Genomic DNA, 19633 nt, shown 5'->3' with positions numbered 1-19633 from the left:
AGATACAAACATAAGCATTTCTAAATCAATGCAAGTTTATTTTTAATATTTTTTATGACTGTTTAGAACTTTAAAAAAAAAAAGGTTTCTTGTCGCAACTAAATTCCAGTTACCAATACAAGATGTAGCCTTGTCTAAACGCACATGATACCCCCAGTTTCGGTGCAGATACACAGGTCATGATCGAACTTCTCTCCTGGCTTGTATTCCTTGCCATTGTAATGACAGACAACTGCAGGGACATAAAGCAATAATACAATAGGTTTGAAACTTTAATAGCCATTTCGAGGTTCAGGGGGAAAACTTGGTTGGATTAATATTGCATTGCATCGTGGGACTGTTTCATGGACTTAATAGACCATTTCACGGATCCCGTTACTCAACCTCAGCCTCGTCAGCGTGTAATATATTCTTTAGAATTTGACTACAGTCCGCAGTAATGAAAGGAATTTACACATCAACGAACAATTGAAACACTTAAAAATTTCACAGGTTGTAGGCAATTTCTAAAGAATATATTACACGCTGACGAGGCTGAGGTTGAGTAACAGGATCCGTGAAATAGCCTATTCCAAGATGGCGTCTATTTCGCCGTATAAATCAGTCCCACAATGCACTGCAATGTCAACTTGACTTAGTTTTTTACATCAAAATAATGGCGAGGGTCAGAAGTTCATAACTAGAAGTGTCCATCAGGTATTGGGGTGGCGTCCGATGTGTTTTACGTCTGAGTTATTTTTAGTAAATTTGACATCAGCACTAGAAGTGACCAAGCAGGAACGCTCGACCAATCAGATTCATCGAAATGACATACGCTGCGCTGATTCGTTTAGGATTGCGCGCGCCCGCGTGTATGAACAGCGCGCGCTTGAAGCGGTTGCTCTTTCAAACATTTTCCGGACATTTTTTTCATCTTTTTGGACTTTGTTATGGTAAAAAAGAAACTAAGTGTCTTTTCTATGGTGTACACTATTATCGAACATAACACTCAAGCAAATCCAAGCTTTTCTCACACGGGAAACCCCGAGTCTGCTATTTTGTTTGTTTGGCCTGCTTGCTTGGTCACTTCCGGTGCAGACGTCAATTTTACTAAAAACAGCTCAGACGTAAAACACATCGGACGTTTCATATATAGGAAGATGGACACTTCTAGTTATGAACTTCTGCGAGGGTTTATATTATCTTTGCAAGTTACCAGTTACCTTTTGACTTGGATGCTTTTGTTTTGTCCAACCGTTTCTCTCGTGCTGCTCCAAGATCACGTGACAAACAACTTCCAATCAGCAAAAGGATTAACACGGCAGACATTTTCATAGACATAGTAATGCAATCCGGACACGATCTTCTCACCTCTAAATTCTGTGTTTTTAAATGGAATAATTTTAAAGATTTATTTCAGCAGAATGACACGATTCAGATTACTGCATCGACTGATGAGCCACTGATTGTGACGTGGAAAATATGACGTAACTCCCATCAACCATTGCGCGGGCGTTTCTTTGACTCGCCAACACAGTTTCAAACTGCGACATCAGTATTCATTATTTTAAAATCAAATCTAATTCCAATACGATTAACTCAGAAGACAGCATTGGATAGCAGCAAACGCAAATGATGTATTTACAACGACTTGAATAAAAATCATCGTTTTCATCGAAATAAGAGAGCGCTCTATCATTTATATGCTTAAAAGTAAAACTTACTTGCTTTAATTTCGTAGGTACGTACACAAGTTGTATTGCTCAAAAGTCCTATTAAAGCCTTGCTTTCTTTATGATTATATTAAGGAAATGTGCAGTTTGGGCTTTATCTCTCTCGGTGACGTTCTAGTATAAAAACACGAATGTGGATATTCCTTTATTCAGCTGGGCAGGTGGGACCTGACATAGCTGGTGGGCTTATAAAAAACAGATAGAATTTACTGAAAACAATCGTTATTTTTTTAGCTTTGAATATAAAGCATCTTTAATAGAATAGCTTTCGTAAATGATTCGCCTATTTTTAGACGCAAAATTTACTCGGCCGTGGCTCTTTGCCCGGTAGCCCAAAGGTAGCCCAAGCTAAGTCTTCTTGGTATATCAAAAATGTACGGCGATCTTTACTTGAAATCTCAAAAAATTGTCAAAATGTGTTAATTAAAGAAATCTTAGCTGACCTTTGAAGAGTAGTACCTTATTCGCCCTGCGTGGTTAGATTTTAGATTTATAAACGACCCGTTTTAACTTGTTTGCTCTCTCCTCATCTCAGCTATATAAGGTCATAATTCGTTGGAGAAACTGAATCCGTGACAATTCTCATCAGCATATTCTCTTGAGACAGGTGTATTATTTACTGAACCTACAGGACATTCTATTTTTTGAATTAAAATTTTATAACCGTTCTAACCAGTTCAAGGCACGCGCAATTTTTTTTAAAAAGCGCGCGCTTTTCAATTCTGTACAGCGGTTTCTCACCTCAATCTCCCATCAACCTTTGCAGTCGTTCGTCTCTTTGACTTCGTTTACTTTTGATGGCTGACTCCGACAATGAGCAAAATAAGGTATTTTAAACCCGAAATACTTCTTATTTACCTTTACCTCAACAGTACAAATATTCTAGATTTCTACTTTAATATTAAATGCATTTATTAAGCTAATTTTGTGGGTATTTAAGCGGAAAAAAGGTGTCAAATTTTGTGTTCAATGATACCGAAGTCTTGTCAAAATTTCCTTGGATACGGAGTTGTTTTTATTTTATTTTTTCGCTTTTAACTTTCGTAAATTAAAAAATTGTCGAAATCGAAAACAAGTTAAAATATCTCGAATTTATTCTTTTATTCATTTTGGCTTTGTTTAGATTTTTGAATATTTTTGAGACTAGTCTATATGTACAAAGTTGTTTTACGAAGCCATATAAATGTTATAACCTTTTTATCGCTTTAAATTTGTAGTCAAATCTCGTAGTCAACCAACACTATGATGAAACTGTTGAGGTAAACGACGACGAGGAAGTAGCAAGCACTTTTACACCAAGCCCAAGGCCAGGAGGGAGCCGGCCTAATGCTCCTGGTAAGATCTTTAAAAAAACCCTCCCCTCCCCTACCCCCAGTGCTTATGATGTAGTATATCTCTGAATTTTGAAAACTCACTTTATAGCCCTGCATTTTCTCCACATTCCCCACTCATTTATCAACTTATTATAAATTCCAATGCGATCCTGGAATGAAGGCCACACACATTTGTTAGCCATGCACTTGCTACTAAGTTTTACCCTCGTAAAACATGGATGATTTTTAAAATGTAATTCAAAGCTAAGGCTGTTAGTAAAACTAGACAAAAGTTTAACCCATAGACGACTTTCATAACTCAGTTTTTTCAGATAGAGAAAATGAAGGCTTTTTACCAGAAACTATTAATGCTACCTGAGAAAATACTTCATGAAAGCTATTTCCAGAAAATTTTGTAGAATTTGACTGCATACCAAAGAAGTTATGAAAGAACGAAAATAGAGAGTTTTGTACATATATTTATCACTGGAAGCCTTGGTGGCCTCGTTTTGGTGCATTTTCAAAACTTCACATCACATCTCAGCTCACATCTTGTAAAGGATTTATTAATTTAAGTAGAAACTCACACGCCTTATCTAAATCAACAAGATCAATGATTTAAAAGGGTTTTCACTCCAAAAACAGCAGCAGCCAGTTATGAAAGGCGTGTATGTACAGACCTTTTGAGAATAATTTTCTTTTTTTACTATATCAGGCAGGTTATCAATGTCCATGACTGACCAAAGTGATGATGAATTTGAGCATGATAGCTTAGCTGACAAAAAGGTGAGAAACGTTTGTTTATCTATCATCATTATTTATTCATTTCCCATCCTACCCTCCTTCCCCACCCTTCCTTTCCAGTCTTTTTTGCTGCCATTCCTTTCTTACCTAAGATAAGGATGTGATACTTAATGTTTTTTATGACAGGGACCAGTTGGCTATGGTCAACCAGGAGGAGGGGTCGGAGCTGGTGGTGGTGGTATTAGTGCCGATCCATCCCAGATGAACCAAGAAAGGATCAAACCTTTATCAGAAGGAATAGGCAATGATGATGACGATGATGATGATGAAGGAGATGATCAGAGTGATAGCTCAGATGATGATGATGATGATGATGACAACCATGGTCCTGCAGTTGAGGGGTAAGAGAAGGCACCTCTTGAATGGTTATTATTAACATTATTATATTATTATTAACATTATCAAATGTATGTATATTGATAACTGTCAAATATGTAGTACAGTGGATACGATTCTGTACCTGCTATTGAGAACAACTGTAGGTGGACTGTAAGAGATAAAGTGAAAGGTATTGATGGTTTCTTATACTTTTATAGTGCGTATGATCCAGCAGACTATGAGCACCTTCCTGTAAGCCAAGAAATCAAGGAACTCTTTCAGTATATCACTCGCTATACACCCCAGACTATTGACCTAGAGCATAAATTAAAGCCGTTCATACCTGACTTCATCCCTGCTGTTGGAGATATTGATGCTTTCATTAAGGTAATCAATACTTTCCCTGTATAGAATTGCTACCTTATTTTAGCTATTGTTTTATTTGGCAGTACTCCTTGTTCATATTGCAGTGCAGGTATATTTTCGATAGTGTCAAATGAAATAGTTTATTAGAGGTTCATTATATGATGGCTTTTGACAGACATATACCATAAAATATCCCGGATAGGCCTGAAGGCTTGGGTTCATTCTAGAAAATACAAGTGCCACATGGGATATTTCATGGTATACCACGAGTGACCTATTTCATGAAAAAATAGAGAAATGTTCATCAGATTTTTATTCTAAATGAATGCCAAAGTGTTTACTTTCGTGGCCCAAATAGCATAAATTATTGGCCTTTAAGACATTATATAAGTTTACAATGATAGTTAATTTGATTCAGGTAACTCGTCCTGATGGTAAACCAGAAACCCTTGGTCTTCTAGTGCTGGATGAGCCCACTGCAAGACAGTCTGATCCTACAGGTGAGATGAAAGTGTTGTCTTTGGGATCTTTAAATGAAACTAGGTTATCATGGTGGTATTCACCAGAAGTGCCAAAAAATCAAATTTAGTAAAATTGAATCGATGGATTTTTCTGATTCTTAATGGTACATTCTTGCTTTCAGTTCTTGATTTGCAATTGAGGACAATATCAAAGCAAACCAATCTCAAAGCTATGGTAAGTAATGTGATGTGTATTGATAATAAACTGTACTCATTATTACTAGGGATTTAGGACTGTCATGGGAGTGTACTTGAAAATAACCACACAATTATTAATCCATTGTTGAATGTGTATTAACAGACTGTGAGGAGTATAGATGACGTGGAGAAGAATCCCAAAGCAATTGATACCTGGATTGACAGCATCAGGTAAACGTAGGGGTGTCTCATTCAAAGATTCTAAGCCTGATGTCTATCTATTAGATTGTGATAATGTCTAAAATATCCTGTGTTTTAGGGAACTACATCGACAAAAACCTGCTCCAACAGTTCATTATCAAAGGTAAAAATCCACTTGCATTTCTTCTAGTCTCAATTAACAATTATTGTCGTCATCACCATCAGTGGTAGTAGTTAGTAGCATCACCATCATCATTGCCATTCCTTCATTCACCATCATCATCTGTAATTACCACCACCATCATCATCATCAACATCATTTTTATCACCATTCATCATTATCAGCAACATTAACACCACCAACATCATCATCATTATCAGCAGCAGCACTATCACAGCCACCACCATTGTCATCATCATCATCTTGATCACCATCCATCGTTATGAGCAACATTTACACCACCATCATCATCATTATCATTAGCAGTACTACAGCTTTACCACAGCCACCATTATCATTATCAGATCATTATCATTATCACTACCACCTTTGTCAGCTTCAGCTCATCATCATTATCAGAATACTGTACCATATTTATAATCATCCTCATCATTTATATTCAAAAACTGTTGTGTTTTTTTTGTAGAAATATGCCTGACATTGAAGATCTTATGCAGGAATGGCCATCACAATTTGAAGATCTGTTAAACACAGTAGGACTTCCATCTGCTGAGCTAGATGTTGATCTTGCTCAGTATGTTGACCTCATATGTGGTAAGCACCAACACCAACATCGATATTTCAACTCATCTTACACTTATGACATTTTACAGCAATTTCCAATATTACTCTAACTCTGAACTGGTTGACAGAAGAAAAAAAACACATTTCAGAGTAAAGCTCTAAGCTGCCGAGATTGCATTAAAAAATTGAAACTGATAACCTGTAATATTAATCATCTATCATTAATACTGTAGAAGTAATGGTTGTATTTTTTGTGGCCCTCAGGCATCCTTGATATTCCAGTACACAAAAACAGAATCCATTCACTGCATGTCCTCTTCACACTGTTTTCAGAGTTCAAGAATTCTCAGGTAAAATTCAGATAAATAAAGATTTCTACAATTCATTCAAACTGTCCGAAGGAGGTTATCTTTTTCTCTTGAAGCATCATTAATACTCTTCGTCGTCCTAGAATCTCAGTCATGATCCCTGGGCTCATACAATTTTGTAAGGATTTTTTTGGGTGGGCTTACAGCCATTCTCAATCACACAAGCCGTTCTAGCGATCGTTTCTGTTGCGATGAAGAAGCTTTTGGTGGACGTCAATCAATGTGTTTCCATTACATTCTATAGGCACGTGCCCTTATAGCTTTGTTTTTTCCAACAACTTATGGAAACGCCTTGTGAATGGCTGTAAAACCAGGGAGGCTTATGACCGAGCTTTTAGCTAAAAGTAAATTTCTGTTTGCAGGCGGGTGGACTTATAATCATGGAGGCTTATAACTTAGAGGCTTCTACGGTATATCTGATATATCTTTTTCATTGCAGCACTTCCATCAACTTGCTAAGGACAACCAGTTATCAAATGAGCTAAAGAAGCCATCAGACATAAATGAGATGACAGGAGCTACAGAACAACTCACCTTGAATGATTCTCAGGCTCTCACATTTGAATAAGAATATGTTTATCCAAGAAAAACATGTTAAAGTATCAGACACAACATGCTTGTAGTAATCTCATGGTTCTATAGATCAAAAGCTAGTAATTGAACTGCATTATACACATAAGGATTCTAGACCTCTTAAAATCTGAGATTGTACATGATAGACTAGCACATGATAGCAAATTCTATTGTAAACTTAGGAGCCCTTGTAAATCTGATGTAAAGCCAGTGTACATATTTTTTGACATAATAACTTAGAATGGCTTATTTTGCATGGTGTAGAGGATTTTAAGAGATGACAAGCTTTGCAGGATTCATTTTTAATTCAGTTATAATAGGTAACACTTTGTTTAAAATTGTGCAACATTTTAGCATTCAAAGGTCAATGCCATACTGTATTTATATACACCAATTGAGATTAAAATTAATAGTTACCACAATATCATATTACTTATGTTATTATTAATATTAAGATCACTAAGAGTAGATGGTTTTTTTTAGTGATTTTGAAATGTTATGGATTTTCTCCCTTAAAATGTGCAACAGAAAAAATGTCGTAATGACATTACACAATGTAACTTTTGAGGCATACACTGTACTTTTTTTTAATCCAGTCAAGTAACTTTATAAAGTTGCTGAACAAGTATGCAAGTGATATACAAACTAAATTTTGTACATTTGAGACTGTAAAAACCTTAGAATTTATCCATATCTAATGAGGTCTAGTTTTGGTTAAATTTCTAAAGGGTTGAGTCCAAACTCCAGTAATAACTGTTTATTCTTTTCTTGTGTTTCTAAAGCCTGTGTCTGCCATTTTCCTCTTGCGTCTTCTACTTTTGCAGACATTCTATCAAAAGCATCCTGAGGCAAAGATTAAAGAATCATAAGAATTACTGTTATCGGAGCAATGAAAAATTCAATTTTTTTCTATCAATTTGCCAAATTTTAAAGGTCTTGCTAAATATGCCTCTTGCATTCAATCCGTTAATCATTGCTTATCTGTTCAAGTTTGCTGGATATAGTTAATGTAATAGACTGAGAGTTTTTAAATTTGGGGGAGGGGACAAAATCAAGGGAGTGGCCAAATGATCACCTGATCAATAAGCATAATATCACGTATTCGAAGTCCAGAGATCTGATTGTGGATCCCTTGTTCTCTAATTCCACCACACCCCTACCCTGAGTTGCATCCAGAATTTTCTTTGTAAAGTCTTCATCAGAATTTCGAATGCAATGCAGGCTATCCCACCCCCAAATCCACATTTGGTATTTTTTATGGATTACAGCCATCCTGAAGTTCATTTATCATTGAAAACTCCTTCTGTGCTTACTACCACATACATGTTGTGGACTACATAAGAGTATTTAAGGGAGCAGTTAACTACAGTAGTTAAAGTCCCTATGACGCTTATTTTTTGTCATTTTTTTAACAGTTGTATTAAAAGTAGAAGGTCTTGGGAGACTATTCGTTTATAAAATTCTCGAGTATGAATTGTAAAAGTATCTTTTTAAGAGCTTTAAAAGTGGCAAAAAATTAAATTTTGGGCTTCCTGTGTTAAATTGACCGAGCAAAAGGAAGCCTATGGGAGCCTGTGCTGTGACGTCACCGGAGTAAGACACCGGAGTGAATCCAGAAAGTTGCCATTTAATTGCTCGTAGTTGAGTGAGTTCTGTTTTATTCTCTTGTTATAAATATGCCGTATCGGTGTGTAGTGGGAGGATGTTCGAACACTCCTGATCCAGAGAGGCAGATTTCACTGCATAAAATCCCCTTCGAGGGCAATGAAGCTCCTGAAGCAAGGAAAAGACGGCGACAGTGGCTTCGGTTTGTCAGGACCAAACGTGCGAAGTGGAGTCCGACCACGAATTCTCGTGTATGTTCCGAGCATTTTCGTCGTGGTACACGAATACTGACAGTAAATGCATTATAAATGTGATTGTACCATATAATTTAAGCGAAATATACGTACTTGCACATGTTCGCTGTAGTATTTTTTTCCATCTAACATATGAATTTATACTGATCTGTTAATGTGTTCATAATAACGACGTGGATGGAGCATTGCGTGACCTTTTATTGAGGTGTTATTTACATTTTCGTGAAGCGTGTTTTTAACTAACAGACACAAAGATTTACCTATCCCATTATTCAACAAGTGTGCTCATGATGACAACATTCAAGATAGAAAATGGCTTGAAGAAGGTTTGTTAACATTATCCAGAAAATCAAAACAAAATATCATACACTAAAAATTTACCACCATTTTTCATAGATACTGTGGCGTTCGAAAAACTAAAAGCAGGGCTAACAAAGAAATCTCTTGTAAATGGCATCAAGAAGATATCACCTTTAGAACAAACTAGTTCCTTGGAAGGTTTTCATTCTGTGCTCAACCACTACGCTCCCAAAATGATTGCCTACTCTTATTCAGGAAAGTTTTGTAGGCCTCTTTAATCTTTTTTTATTTACTTACTATTGGAGATGGTACATGTCCCCAATAAAAAATATTTTTTCTTTGAAATAATATTTTATACAGAAATTCACATTTTGCATTTGTATCTTTACCCTTCAAGACATATTATAGCTACCACACACTTCAACTACAATCTTCACCGAGAAACATTAAAAAGAGAAGATGGCACCGACCAGGTCAAGATAGTCTATCCAAAATTTAAGAATGGTGAGGCAACTGTCCAAAATGTTAGAGTCCAGCCAAACTATGGTATGTGCGTGAATGTTTTTGTTGTTGTTGTTTTTTTTAAAGTCAAAGAATAATTAATCATAACAAATCACCAAAACCAAACAAATAAATTTAAAATCAAAATTTTGAAATTGATATTGTTTCTTTTTCCAATCAAAGTCATGAAAGTCATGAATTAAGTATATTGTATACCTTTATTGCCAAAACTTGAAATTATTATGGATATTTGTTAATCTGATATTTTTTGATTAATCTATTCATTAAAAAAAAAAGATTATGTTGAAGAGATCTACAACACATTTCTTGTGGAACAACAAAACAGAACACTGGCAGTTGAAGAATTGGTGACCATGGCACCACAACCAATGAATACGATGCCAATGAAAGGATGCCAACAAGCCAATGAAAGGACATAAAAATGTCGTAGAGTGTCCAAAAAATCAGAAGTGAAAAAAATGATGTAGTTATTATTATTTACTGTTGTGTATTGCCATTTCTGGTTGATTTCAATAATGAAATATTCCTTGTACTATTTTTGAGGTATATCTTGGCACCACAAGATATCCTTACATGTTTCAAATTGACAGATAGAGTGGTTTTTCCCCCCTACCCAAATCCAGGCAGAGTATCCCCCTGGGGGGGGGGGGATTAGGGCCTACTAATTAAATATGTATGACGTTAGTAACTGTTTCATGGGTGTATGAAAACCATTCTCTAATTTATTCATTATCATCTTCTTGAAATCCTATAAAGTCATCTTCACTTTTGAAGGTACTTCTGATTCTGTGGTAAGCACATGCAGGTAATGGCAACCTAGTTTTGCCAATTCGCCCATGGACAAGAAAGATATATTCCCTGTAGGCCACACTCCTTAAGAAGCTATAAAGAAAATCAGGAATTTTAAAAGTACAAATTAGAAAGAATTAAATATTGGACAGATGCATCATATTTCGACTCAGGCTATTAATAGTGTTAGCTGTATAAAGGAGAAAATGTAAATTTTGGCTGGCTGAACATGGGGAGGGTCATATATAGACAACAGTGTTTTTTTGTGCTGAAGGCAGGATGGGGGAGGATTTATTGTTGTTGTTTATGAGACTGGGAAGGTCTATTTTTTATAGAGTGTTAAGCAGTTGGTAAGTTCTGAATACAGCATATCAGCTGCATGCTGCCACCATGTGATAGGACCAAGTTAGCGAATTGGGCGGTATAAATATTTGCCAAACTCATTTAGAATTTCGTAACTTGAAACGCTCACTTACGAATTCTCCCGTTTGCTCATATGTCTTCTTATCAATGGTCCGATATTTTGCGGCAGCCATTCTCAATGACCATTTGTCTAGGCACACGGTTGTGAAACCTGGATGTAGAGTGATACATGGCGGCGGCTCTCGAACTTCATTCAGAACCCACAACGAGCTAAGAGCTTCGCTAGTCTTGTCCAAATCCATGCAGCAATAACATTCGTTTGGATTTTGTGAAAGGTCAGTGCAGCAATGACCACAAGAACACCTATGAAGACATGAAAGCTTATATTAGGAGTAAAACTCACGTGGATCGTGGATAAAATACGACACATTACGGACATAAACAAAGTACTGTGCGACCAGTTATAACTTTGTTAACCTACCAGTTAGCTTCAACTCCTGAAAACCGTCTTTCTAGGGATTTTGGCCTTTCTTCTTTTTCTTTTTGGCGCTTATTGCATTCAAGAAGCCAGTCTTGTTCTGCTAGAGGCTCGTCTGCATATGGGCCACTAAATTCTTCTTCATCAAAGCAAATGTCCGCAGCCGCCGTCTGATTTTCCGATTCTATGTTATAAACTCCTGGGATATAATTCCACTCCGAGTCGTCTGATCATTCGCTTGAGTCTGAAGAGTGGCTTTCGGAGGACATTTTACAGAAAACAAGGCAAAACTTTCACTTATAACCTGGAACACGCTTCAGGATACTGTAGTTATGGTGAAAAGACGCAAACAACTTACTCCTGTGACGTCACTAGGTACCAGGTTCCCAATAGCTCGTCCAAACTTTTATGGAGTCAAAATAAAAGCGCTCAAAATCAAAAAATTATATCGTTGAGAGTAAAAAAATTAAACGAATAGTCTCCCAAGACCTTCTACTTTTAATACAACTGTTAAAAAAATGACAAAAAATAAGCGTCATAGGGACTTTAAGTGCTCCCTTAAATACTCCTATGATCCTCGTCCCCCTCTTGACTCCCTACTTACATGTAGAATACTTTCATAAACTGATTCCATGTGCTCTATCTTAAATTTCAGCTCTGCGATAGTCTGATCCTTTTCTTTCTTCATGTCTTCGAATTCTTTTCTTGTCCTACGAAGTTCCTCTTCAGACTTGGCTTGAAATTGAAAACATTACAGTATAAGATAGTTGTGTTACTTTGACGAAACTTTACTACTGATGCAGTAAGATTGATTTTTTCAATCAACACCAAATCTGGTAAAAATATTCCCTGCTAGAAGAGTCTCCCTCGTTGGCGACTCTTCCCAAGAATTGCCAACGAAGGAGACTCTGCTAGCAGGGAAGTAAGATTAGAGAGCTTAAGTGTGGCATTTTTCTAGGGCAACCAAGAAATGTCATATCATCACTTTAGAATTCTATATATTATGATAATCATAATCATTTTATTGGTTTTCTTTACCTAAATTGTCTCGTAGCTTAGTAACAGTCTGTTCCAGCATGTGTATCCTAAGAGCCATTTCAGACTGCATGGTCTTGTACTGTCTCGTTAGATCTAAAAAAGCAAAAATGCATGAGATATGGAGTAGTTATTTGAGTTAAAACCTTACCCATATTAAAATATTGGGGGGGGGGGGGTTGCACTTGGGGCTTCCCTATAAGAAGAGGAAAGGAGAGAGAAAATGATGGAAAGAGAGGGAAGGAAGGAGGAGAAAGAAGAGAAGCCCACACGGCAAGCAGTCCTGCAGTCTCGAAGGTTCTATCCCTGTTAATGATTTCTGTTTAACCAAAACACAACCAAGACTTGTTAATGGATTTAAGCCAACCTGAAGAAATATCCAGTTTGTTCTGTTTCTCTGCTTCAACAGTATCCTGTGCCTCCAGCATCTTTTCCTTCATCCTGAGAGTCGTATCCTTTGCTCTTCGTGTTATCTCAGTTCTAGAAGCTACAATTAATGATTAATAATAATTTCATGTTTTTTTAAATGCAAATTCCATGGCTCGATGATCAAATGCAATTGCAAAGAATTGAACATGAGATCGAGTTGAGCGCCCTTAATTTTGGTAACATTCTTTTATAAACAGTAACATGCCAATAAAACACACAAGTTTTATACTGATTCTTTAAGTCTTACCAAGTTCATCTCTTAAGCATTCGATTTCCTGAATTGTTCTTTTGTATTTGTCCTCTACCGTCAATTCAGTCTTTTCTGGATAACGAGAAAATATATTTTACAATGGTTAAAGTATTGTTAGCCATTTTCGGTTTGGAAGGATTAGCCTTTTGACGACGCAGTTTTCATGTAATTCTGAAACATCAAGTTCAAAATTGCATGACAATTACATCCATGTATCCTTACCATCCTTCTTCTTTTTCTTTTTTCCCTTCCCCTTCTTCTTTTTTTGGAGGCATTTTGAGTCAAAAAGCCAAATATTCTCAATTGTTGATTCCTTCGATTGTTGTCCTTCGAGTCTGTTGTCAAGAAAGCCTAAAACCATAGGGTGACCGCAAGTTCACGACGTCATATACTGAGGAATTATATGATATGATGATAAGAATCAGCATTTTGCTCCAAAGATGATATATTTGCAGTGCTTTTATGATCTATTCATTTATTTTAGAAAAGGAAATTTTAGTTTCTAGTTTTTAGATTTATTTTTGCAAGTTGTTCTGCCTTGGGCTACCTGTGGTTAACCGGTCTTTCCTGTTTAGAGCATTAGGAGGAATTAGATAATATAATGATAAGATTCAGCATTTTGCTCTAAAGATAAGAAATTTGCAGTGCTTGTTTTATCTATTCATTTCAGAAAAGGAAATTTTAGTCTCTTCGCGAAGATTTATCTTTGCAGGTTGGTTAACCGGTATTTCCTGTTTGGAGCATGCCCAGTCTAGTCTCTTTTTCTAACCAAATCCAAGATGGCGTCTTTACGTGTTCTCGTTGGATGCAAACGTGTCATTGACTATGCAGTCAAGGTACGCCGTATTTTTAACTCAAACTCCAATTTTTTGGAAACCTTTGTGCCTTATTTATAAACTGACCTAGTTTCATGTCTTAGATCCGCGTCAAACCTGATAAAACTGGTGTTGTTACTGATGGAGTCAAACATAGTATGAATCCATTTGATGAAATTGCTGTAGAAGAGGTAGGATTAAATAGCCTTTAAATTCAATACGGTATAGCACATGCGTTTTAATCAAAGCTAAGAGTCTGAAACAAGCTCACACAACCCACACAAGCTCACACACTTAGTAAAGGATAATTTTTGTCTTCAATAAAATTTAAGCTTATGCAGTATTGCATAACGTATTAATATTCTTGCGGAATTGCATTCATTTTTAAAATAACACCTCGTTGAACACTCTGGAAATACTGGGAGGAATTAACAATTGAAATGAAAACTAAATAAATTGAAAACTGGGAGGAAAAGGGGGGACAAAGATTAATGGCCCACTTTAAGATTATCATATCGTCTCAACTATTTTTGGATTACTATGTATTTTTGGGATTAAGATGTGTGCAATGTACTTCTGACCTTAATAATGTTTGTATATATATATATTTGATACAGGCAATCAGGATGAAGGAGAAAAAAATAGCATCTGAGGTCATTGCCGTAAGCTGTGGCCCAGCAAAGAGTGAGGTAGGAATCAAGTATTTTCAGAGAATACATAAGGGTTATCATCAAGGCAAGCAGTCTTTCATGGGGAGTGAAGTAGTATACAAAAGCCCTAAGCATTTCTTAGTAAGAATCTGGTTGTGGCAATATTACAGCACAACACACAAAAGTATTGCCACATTTATTGTATTTGCATGCTTCTATGCAATGGCATATTGCTGCCAAATATGTTTTAACACAACTTACTTGGTAGATCCAGCCAGGTTTGCATCGAACTTTGTCAGTTTAATGTACAAAAGCCTGTGCACAAAAGTATGCAATAACATCATCACCGGTCATACTTTTGGACATCAAGCTGTAAAGCTGAAGTCTGCCTAATATAATATGTAGATTAATGCATGACTGAAAAGAATGATTTTTACATTTCCAGGAAACATTACGTACAGCTCTTGCGATGGGTGTTGACAGGGGTGTCCATGTGGTTTTAGATGATAAAGCTTATGAAGGGTTACAACCTTTAGCTGTTGCAAAGCTTCTAGCCAAAATAGTTGAACTAGAAAAACCTGACTTAGTGTTGTTAGGGAAACAGGTATGAAACTGGTCCTGAACCAAACAAGAAGATTGAAATGATTCTTAGTGGGCTTTCATTTATTAGTGTAGGGGGAGGGGGAGTTGGCAACAAAAGCATCAAGTAACCCACATAGTAACTCTCATAGTATCAAGTAACCCTCATAGTATCAAGTATCAAGAGCATCAACCATATGAAAAGCTTAACAAATAATGCAACCTCCCTCCCCCCTCCATGGTAGAGGCAACAATTGCATAACTGCCCTTTCATCATCCTGCAATAGTTCTCAACCCCCCCTCGCTATGCCCCCTCCTCCCCTGACCACTTTCTCAAAATAGCGTAACCCCCCCAAAAAATATTTCCGACCCACCCCATGTGCTTATAAGTGAAAGCCCCCTTTAATTCCTTGGGGACTGCTAATTCAAAAATCATTAATTTTTATTAATGATACTCTGGTCCACAAGGACTACCATAATATTGGGACCCACAAATACATCCTATCCCAGATTAAAAACTTTATCAAACCCTGAATCAGCCTCTGGGCGGATCAAAGTTAAGATGTGGGAAAATAACAAAGCAGTATAAACTAAAGTAAGGCCTAGGGCAAACTTTGAACTTTCCATGCACCGAACTCATTAAAAACAATGGACATCAAGTGATAATGAGGCAGCATTCTTTGATGTAATTAAGTTCGGTGCATGGAAAGTTCGACGTTTGCCCTAGGCCTAAAAGTCATTATGGCACACTCCTTGTAACCCAGTTTTGTGTGTGTGTGTAGGCCATTGATGATGACTGTAACCAGACACCACAGATGCTCTCTGGACTACTTAACTGGCCACAGGTATGTGTTATCATTATTTATAATATTTTACAGTCAAACTAAGAAAATCTTGGACACCTAAAATATATCTGGAATGTTCAATATGTTAAACCACAGTGTGATTGCACCCAAGTTATTTGTAGTTTAATAGTTTTAACTTCATATCTTACAGTGTAGTTTTGTTTTCGAGAAATTCAAGAAACAATGTAAGCATAGAAAATCTTTTGTGACTTACAAAACAAATTTGGTACGAACCAGCATGATGGTTCCAATAACATATCCGTTAGTAACGGATTCATTCTTGCATGTGATTGGTCAGAACACAATGAACATTCCAGTCATTTTTCAGGTTTGAGGGTTTTCTAAGTATATACTAGTATAGAATAGAAAGTATGTGTATTCTTATTTGTCAAGAACTGTGCTGCAATAGATAATAAACAGAGCAAAATATGTACATAGAATCATTACCTTGATTCATCTTAAATCTTGATTCTTCAGAACATTGAAAAATCAAGTTGCTGTGGAATCCTTTTTCATTTTGTTTTTAATGGTTTCTTTAGGCTGTTTTTGCTTCAAAAGTGGAAAAGACAGACGGCAGACTTCAAGTTTTAAGAGAGATTGATGGTGGACTTGAAACAATCAATGTCAAGCTACCATGTGTTTTATCAGCTGATTTAAGGTAAAGTATGAAAAAAAAACAAGTAACCAATGTACACTGCTCAGATTATTTGATGGTCAAATATGCCTGTGGTATGTGTGCAATTTCATATCTTACATTGGACATATTCACCAAATATCCTTTGTTTCATTATTTAGTTTTTCTTGTTGATAAAAGTCTTTGAATGTCATTATCTGCTCTAAATGGTGTTCAAACACTGAGCACTTTGTGCTCTCAATGAGAAATATTCTTTTGAGAGCTTGCAATTTAGCTGATGAACATTCTGCATGAGACAGGCAATGACATCAAGTGAAACCAATCAATGCTGCAACAAGACTCTTCCACAGGCAGCTTCTTGGGCTTCCTTTGGAATAGACCATGTAGACTATAAGGGAACTGTCATTTTGTTTCCTAACACAGAAAGCCATAAACTGAAGTCCAAAGGTAGAGAGATGCCTGAGGAGGAGCCTATGTATCAATAATGATTTTTTTATCTTTGTAGATTGAATGAGCCCAGATATGCTACACTACCCAACATTATGGTGAGGAAAGAAAATATCCCATTTTAAATAGAACTAAAACAAATTAGCTGGGATACCTGTGTATAAGGTAGCCCACAGAAAGCCCATGTTCTGTTTTGTGTCATAATATTTTCTTTGTGTTTTGCTGAAATTTCATATACTTTACCGACATGGGTTCCCTGTGGCTCCCTAACCAGTAAAGACAGCTCCAACGAAAATCAAATGCGCCATTATTTATGCTTACTTATAACCAAAGCTATTCTCTTTAAATCCCATCAGAAAGCAAAGAAGAAAAAGATTGATAAGAAAACTCCCGAAGATCTAGGTGTGGACGTGTCCCCCCGGATAGAGATCTTGAATGTTACAGACCCCCCTGTACGCAGCGCTGGAATCAAAGTAGAAACAGTTGACGATTTGGTGGCAAAGTTAAAAGAACACGGATTTCCTGCATGAATCATTTTGCTAAACGTTCAATTTATCATTGTTCATATTTCCATAATTCCTACAAGAAGAATGAAATAATCGACTGTATTAACAGTCAGGTCAAGTATTTTTGAGTACTTTGGAATCATTTATTGTTATTAACTTGCGGGGCATTAAAGTATATCTTATGATTTTATGTTTGAATTCTTGTTACTGAAAAGAAAACGGGAAGAATAGTATTGCAATAGAGCATTCCTCATGCTTCTCTTGTTAAATCAACCAACATGGCGGTTGTTTTATAGTTTTTCATATCTCAAGGATTTTGAGTCACATGGTTGTACACACTGTGTAGGCTAATTGCAGCATTGAAGAAATTAGTGAGAGGGTCGCAAATCGTTTTGTGTGCATTTTCAAACAGGCGTAAAGCAAACAGAAAAGAAGGAAAGGGTAAGAGAAAAAAAACCCATTATCATTGGAGGGAAATGTTTAGATTTTCTTCTCGATCAAGATTGCGTCAAACTTAGCGCTTTGTGCATCGCGTGTCGGAAAGCATGTTTTCGACTCGTATACGACATGAGGCTTAAAGCCGAAAATAATGTTATTTATTATATAATTACCAATGAAATATCTATTTTTCTCTATTTCGAAAAATTGATATCTTCACACGTGAAAATAACATGTTATTTTCACGTGTGAAGATAACACCATTGCGATGGCTATTCAAAAGTACATGGAAAGAATTGCCTGAAAAAGCCAAAACATACTTCATTGATAATTATGTAATAAACAGAATATTACATGGCCGCTTTGGAGATAGGAATTTTATCTTCGAGTGTTGAAAATCTCTCACTCGTTCGCTGCGCTCACTCGTGAGAGATCTTTTCAACACTCGAAGATAAAATTCGTATCTCCGCGCGCCCATGTAATATCCTCTATATATCCCCTCCTACCCCAAATTATTCAGCAATGGGTTTCAATAGCGAATAAAAGTAACGAAAGGAAGTTACTGGCACATAGTCCAATACACTATTGCCCGCCCACAAGGACAACCCACAGTAGAAAACGTAAGACACGTGGCTTGCGAATTCAAGACATATATTGGATGAAATATTGGATGTTCTGTGTTCGTGCATTTTGATTGGTTCACAAAAGAAATTAAATTTGCCTCCGACGCCAAAAAAACGAGACAAATTCGACACGAATAACTCTGATATAATTCTACAAGTATTTAAACTACAGTCTAAAAAAAATAAATGGTACGTTGCTATGGTTTAATGGATTTTTTTATGCAAAACAAACGTAGACTTCAAGGAGTTGGCTAAAGTTTGACGCGACATTTTATCTTTGCCAAGCATTTGCATTTTAATCCAACAAACCATGAAATGAAGCCAACTGGCTTATGTTAAAGAAAAGCATTACTAAGAATAAGACGAAATCTGTGAAAACACTGCCGCATCACGTGGTTTCCTCTTGTTCTAACATATCAGCGTCATTTGACAGGCAGGTCTCGGCTTTAGTTTAAGGTTTCCTTTCCGCCTGGCACCTTTTCAGGTGTTCGTTTTCATCTTTAAAATCCAGGGAATGTTTCGAATTCTAACTGAATAATTTAGAAGTTTATAGAGAAAACTAGCCAAAAGTCAGTCATTCTATTTGCACGCATTTCAAGCATTTCTCTTACCGATAAAGAACGCAAGAAAGAAAACAAGTTCATACGTGCGCTAAAAATCCCTTGTCTCCGGGTTGTCTAAATAATATTTCCGTCGGTTCGGATTTATGAAAGTCGATATTGGTCTCCCTAGCTCTGCTAGCTAATATAGGATAATGGTGTTTGATTGAGATGTTAACCAAAGCGGACGCTACCCGATGCATGACTCACGATGACTATAGGTGTTAGTACTTGGACCATATCCAACTAAAATTTAAAAGAGAGAGAAATATATAATATCGATGGTCCCTGATACGATACGTTAATAGAGCACGCAATCATAAACCTAAATTTAAAAGAAAGGGGAAGAAAAGGAAGATAAGGAAACAACTTAGTTGGCCAAAAGAAAGTCGATAGAACAGAAAATAAAACGA

General features: G+C 36.5%; 4 protein-coding genes and 2 long non-coding RNA genes across 7 annotated transcripts; 3 read left to right on the top strand and 3 right to left on the bottom strand.

Moving 5' to 3' along the window:
* Positions 1-17: 17 nt before the first annotated feature.
* On the bottom strand, positions 18-2330 carry LOC116290970 (uncharacterized). 2 transcript variants are annotated; one of them, XR_004196525.2, is made up of 4 exons: positions 2156-2330; positions 1704-1826; positions 1203-1359; positions 18-232 (listed from the first exon to the last, which is right to left on the bottom strand). It is a non-coding gene; the product is annotated as an uncharacterized LOC116290970 (long non-coding RNA). The 2 variants fall into 2 exon arrangements; XR_004196526.2 differs by having other exon boundaries at positions 2172-2330.
* Positions 2331-2390: 60 nt separating this feature from the next.
* Positions 2391-7481, top strand: LOC116290969 (intraflagellar transport protein 46 homolog). The gene is made up of 12 exons (XM_031698093.2): positions 2391-2539; positions 2930-3047; positions 3741-3811; positions 3956-4170; positions 4366-4534; positions 4932-5013; positions 5157-5209; positions 5336-5403; positions 5492-5536; positions 6021-6148; positions 6383-6468; positions 6926-7481. The coding sequence occupies exons 1-12, from the start codon at positions 2510-2512 to the stop codon at positions 7052-7054; spliced, it is 1194 nt and encodes a 397-aa protein (XP_031553953.1). The 5' UTR covers positions 2391-2509; the 3' UTR covers positions 7055-7481.
* On the bottom strand, positions 7346-13475 carry LOC116292107 (dynein regulatory complex protein 12-like). The gene is made up of 6 exons (XM_031699356.2): positions 13307-13475; positions 13082-13156; positions 12773-12892; positions 12409-12501; positions 11975-12105; positions 7346-7902 (listed from the first exon to the last, which is right to left on the bottom strand). Exons 1-6 carry the CDS (start codon positions 13443-13445, stop codon positions 7774-7776), a joined length of 687 nt encoding a protein of 228 aa, XP_031555216.2. The 5' UTR covers positions 13446-13475; the 3' UTR covers positions 7346-7773.
* Positions 8490-10691, top strand: LOC148913323 (uncharacterized). Its single transcript, XM_089026860.1, has 3 exons — positions 8490-9244; positions 9315-9764; positions 10017-10691. The coding sequence occupies exons 2-3, from the start codon at positions 9524-9526 to the stop codon at positions 10157-10159; spliced, it is 384 nt and encodes a 127-aa protein (XP_088882986.1). The 5' UTR covers positions 8490-9244; positions 9315-9523; the 3' UTR covers positions 10160-10691.
* On the bottom strand, positions 9097-11762 carry LOC148913322 (uncharacterized). The gene is made up of 3 exons (XR_016119203.1): positions 11374-11762; positions 11006-11255; positions 9097-10622 (listed from the first exon to the last, which is right to left on the bottom strand). It is a non-coding gene; the product is annotated as an uncharacterized LOC148913322 (long non-coding RNA).
* A 206-nt stretch (positions 13476-13681) lies between the features above and the next one.
* LOC116292106 (electron transfer flavoprotein subunit beta) lies at positions 13682-17750 on the top strand. Its single transcript, XM_031699355.2, has 8 exons — positions 13682-13920; positions 14004-14090; positions 14517-14588; positions 14995-15153; positions 15911-15973; positions 16513-16631; positions 17113-17152; positions 17411-17750. Exons 1-8 carry the CDS (start codon positions 13864-13866, stop codon positions 17582-17584), a joined length of 771 nt encoding a protein of 256 aa, XP_031555215.1. The 5' UTR covers positions 13682-13863; the 3' UTR covers positions 17585-17750.
* Positions 17751-19633: the final 1883 nt, after the last annotated feature.

This window comes from Actinia tenebrosa, unplaced genomic scaffold (genome assembly GCF_029948245.1).
Source record: "Actinia tenebrosa isolate PJP-AT-01 unplaced genomic scaffold, QUT_ActTen_1.0 PGA_scaffold0__85_contigs__length_37466705, whole genome shotgun sequence".
In the NCBI taxonomy this organism is placed as follows: Eukaryota; Metazoa; Cnidaria; class Anthozoa; order Actiniaria; family Actiniidae; genus Actinia; species Actinia tenebrosa.
Note: the sequence above shows the minus strand (reverse complement) of the source record. Positions and strands in the feature narration are given on the sequence as shown.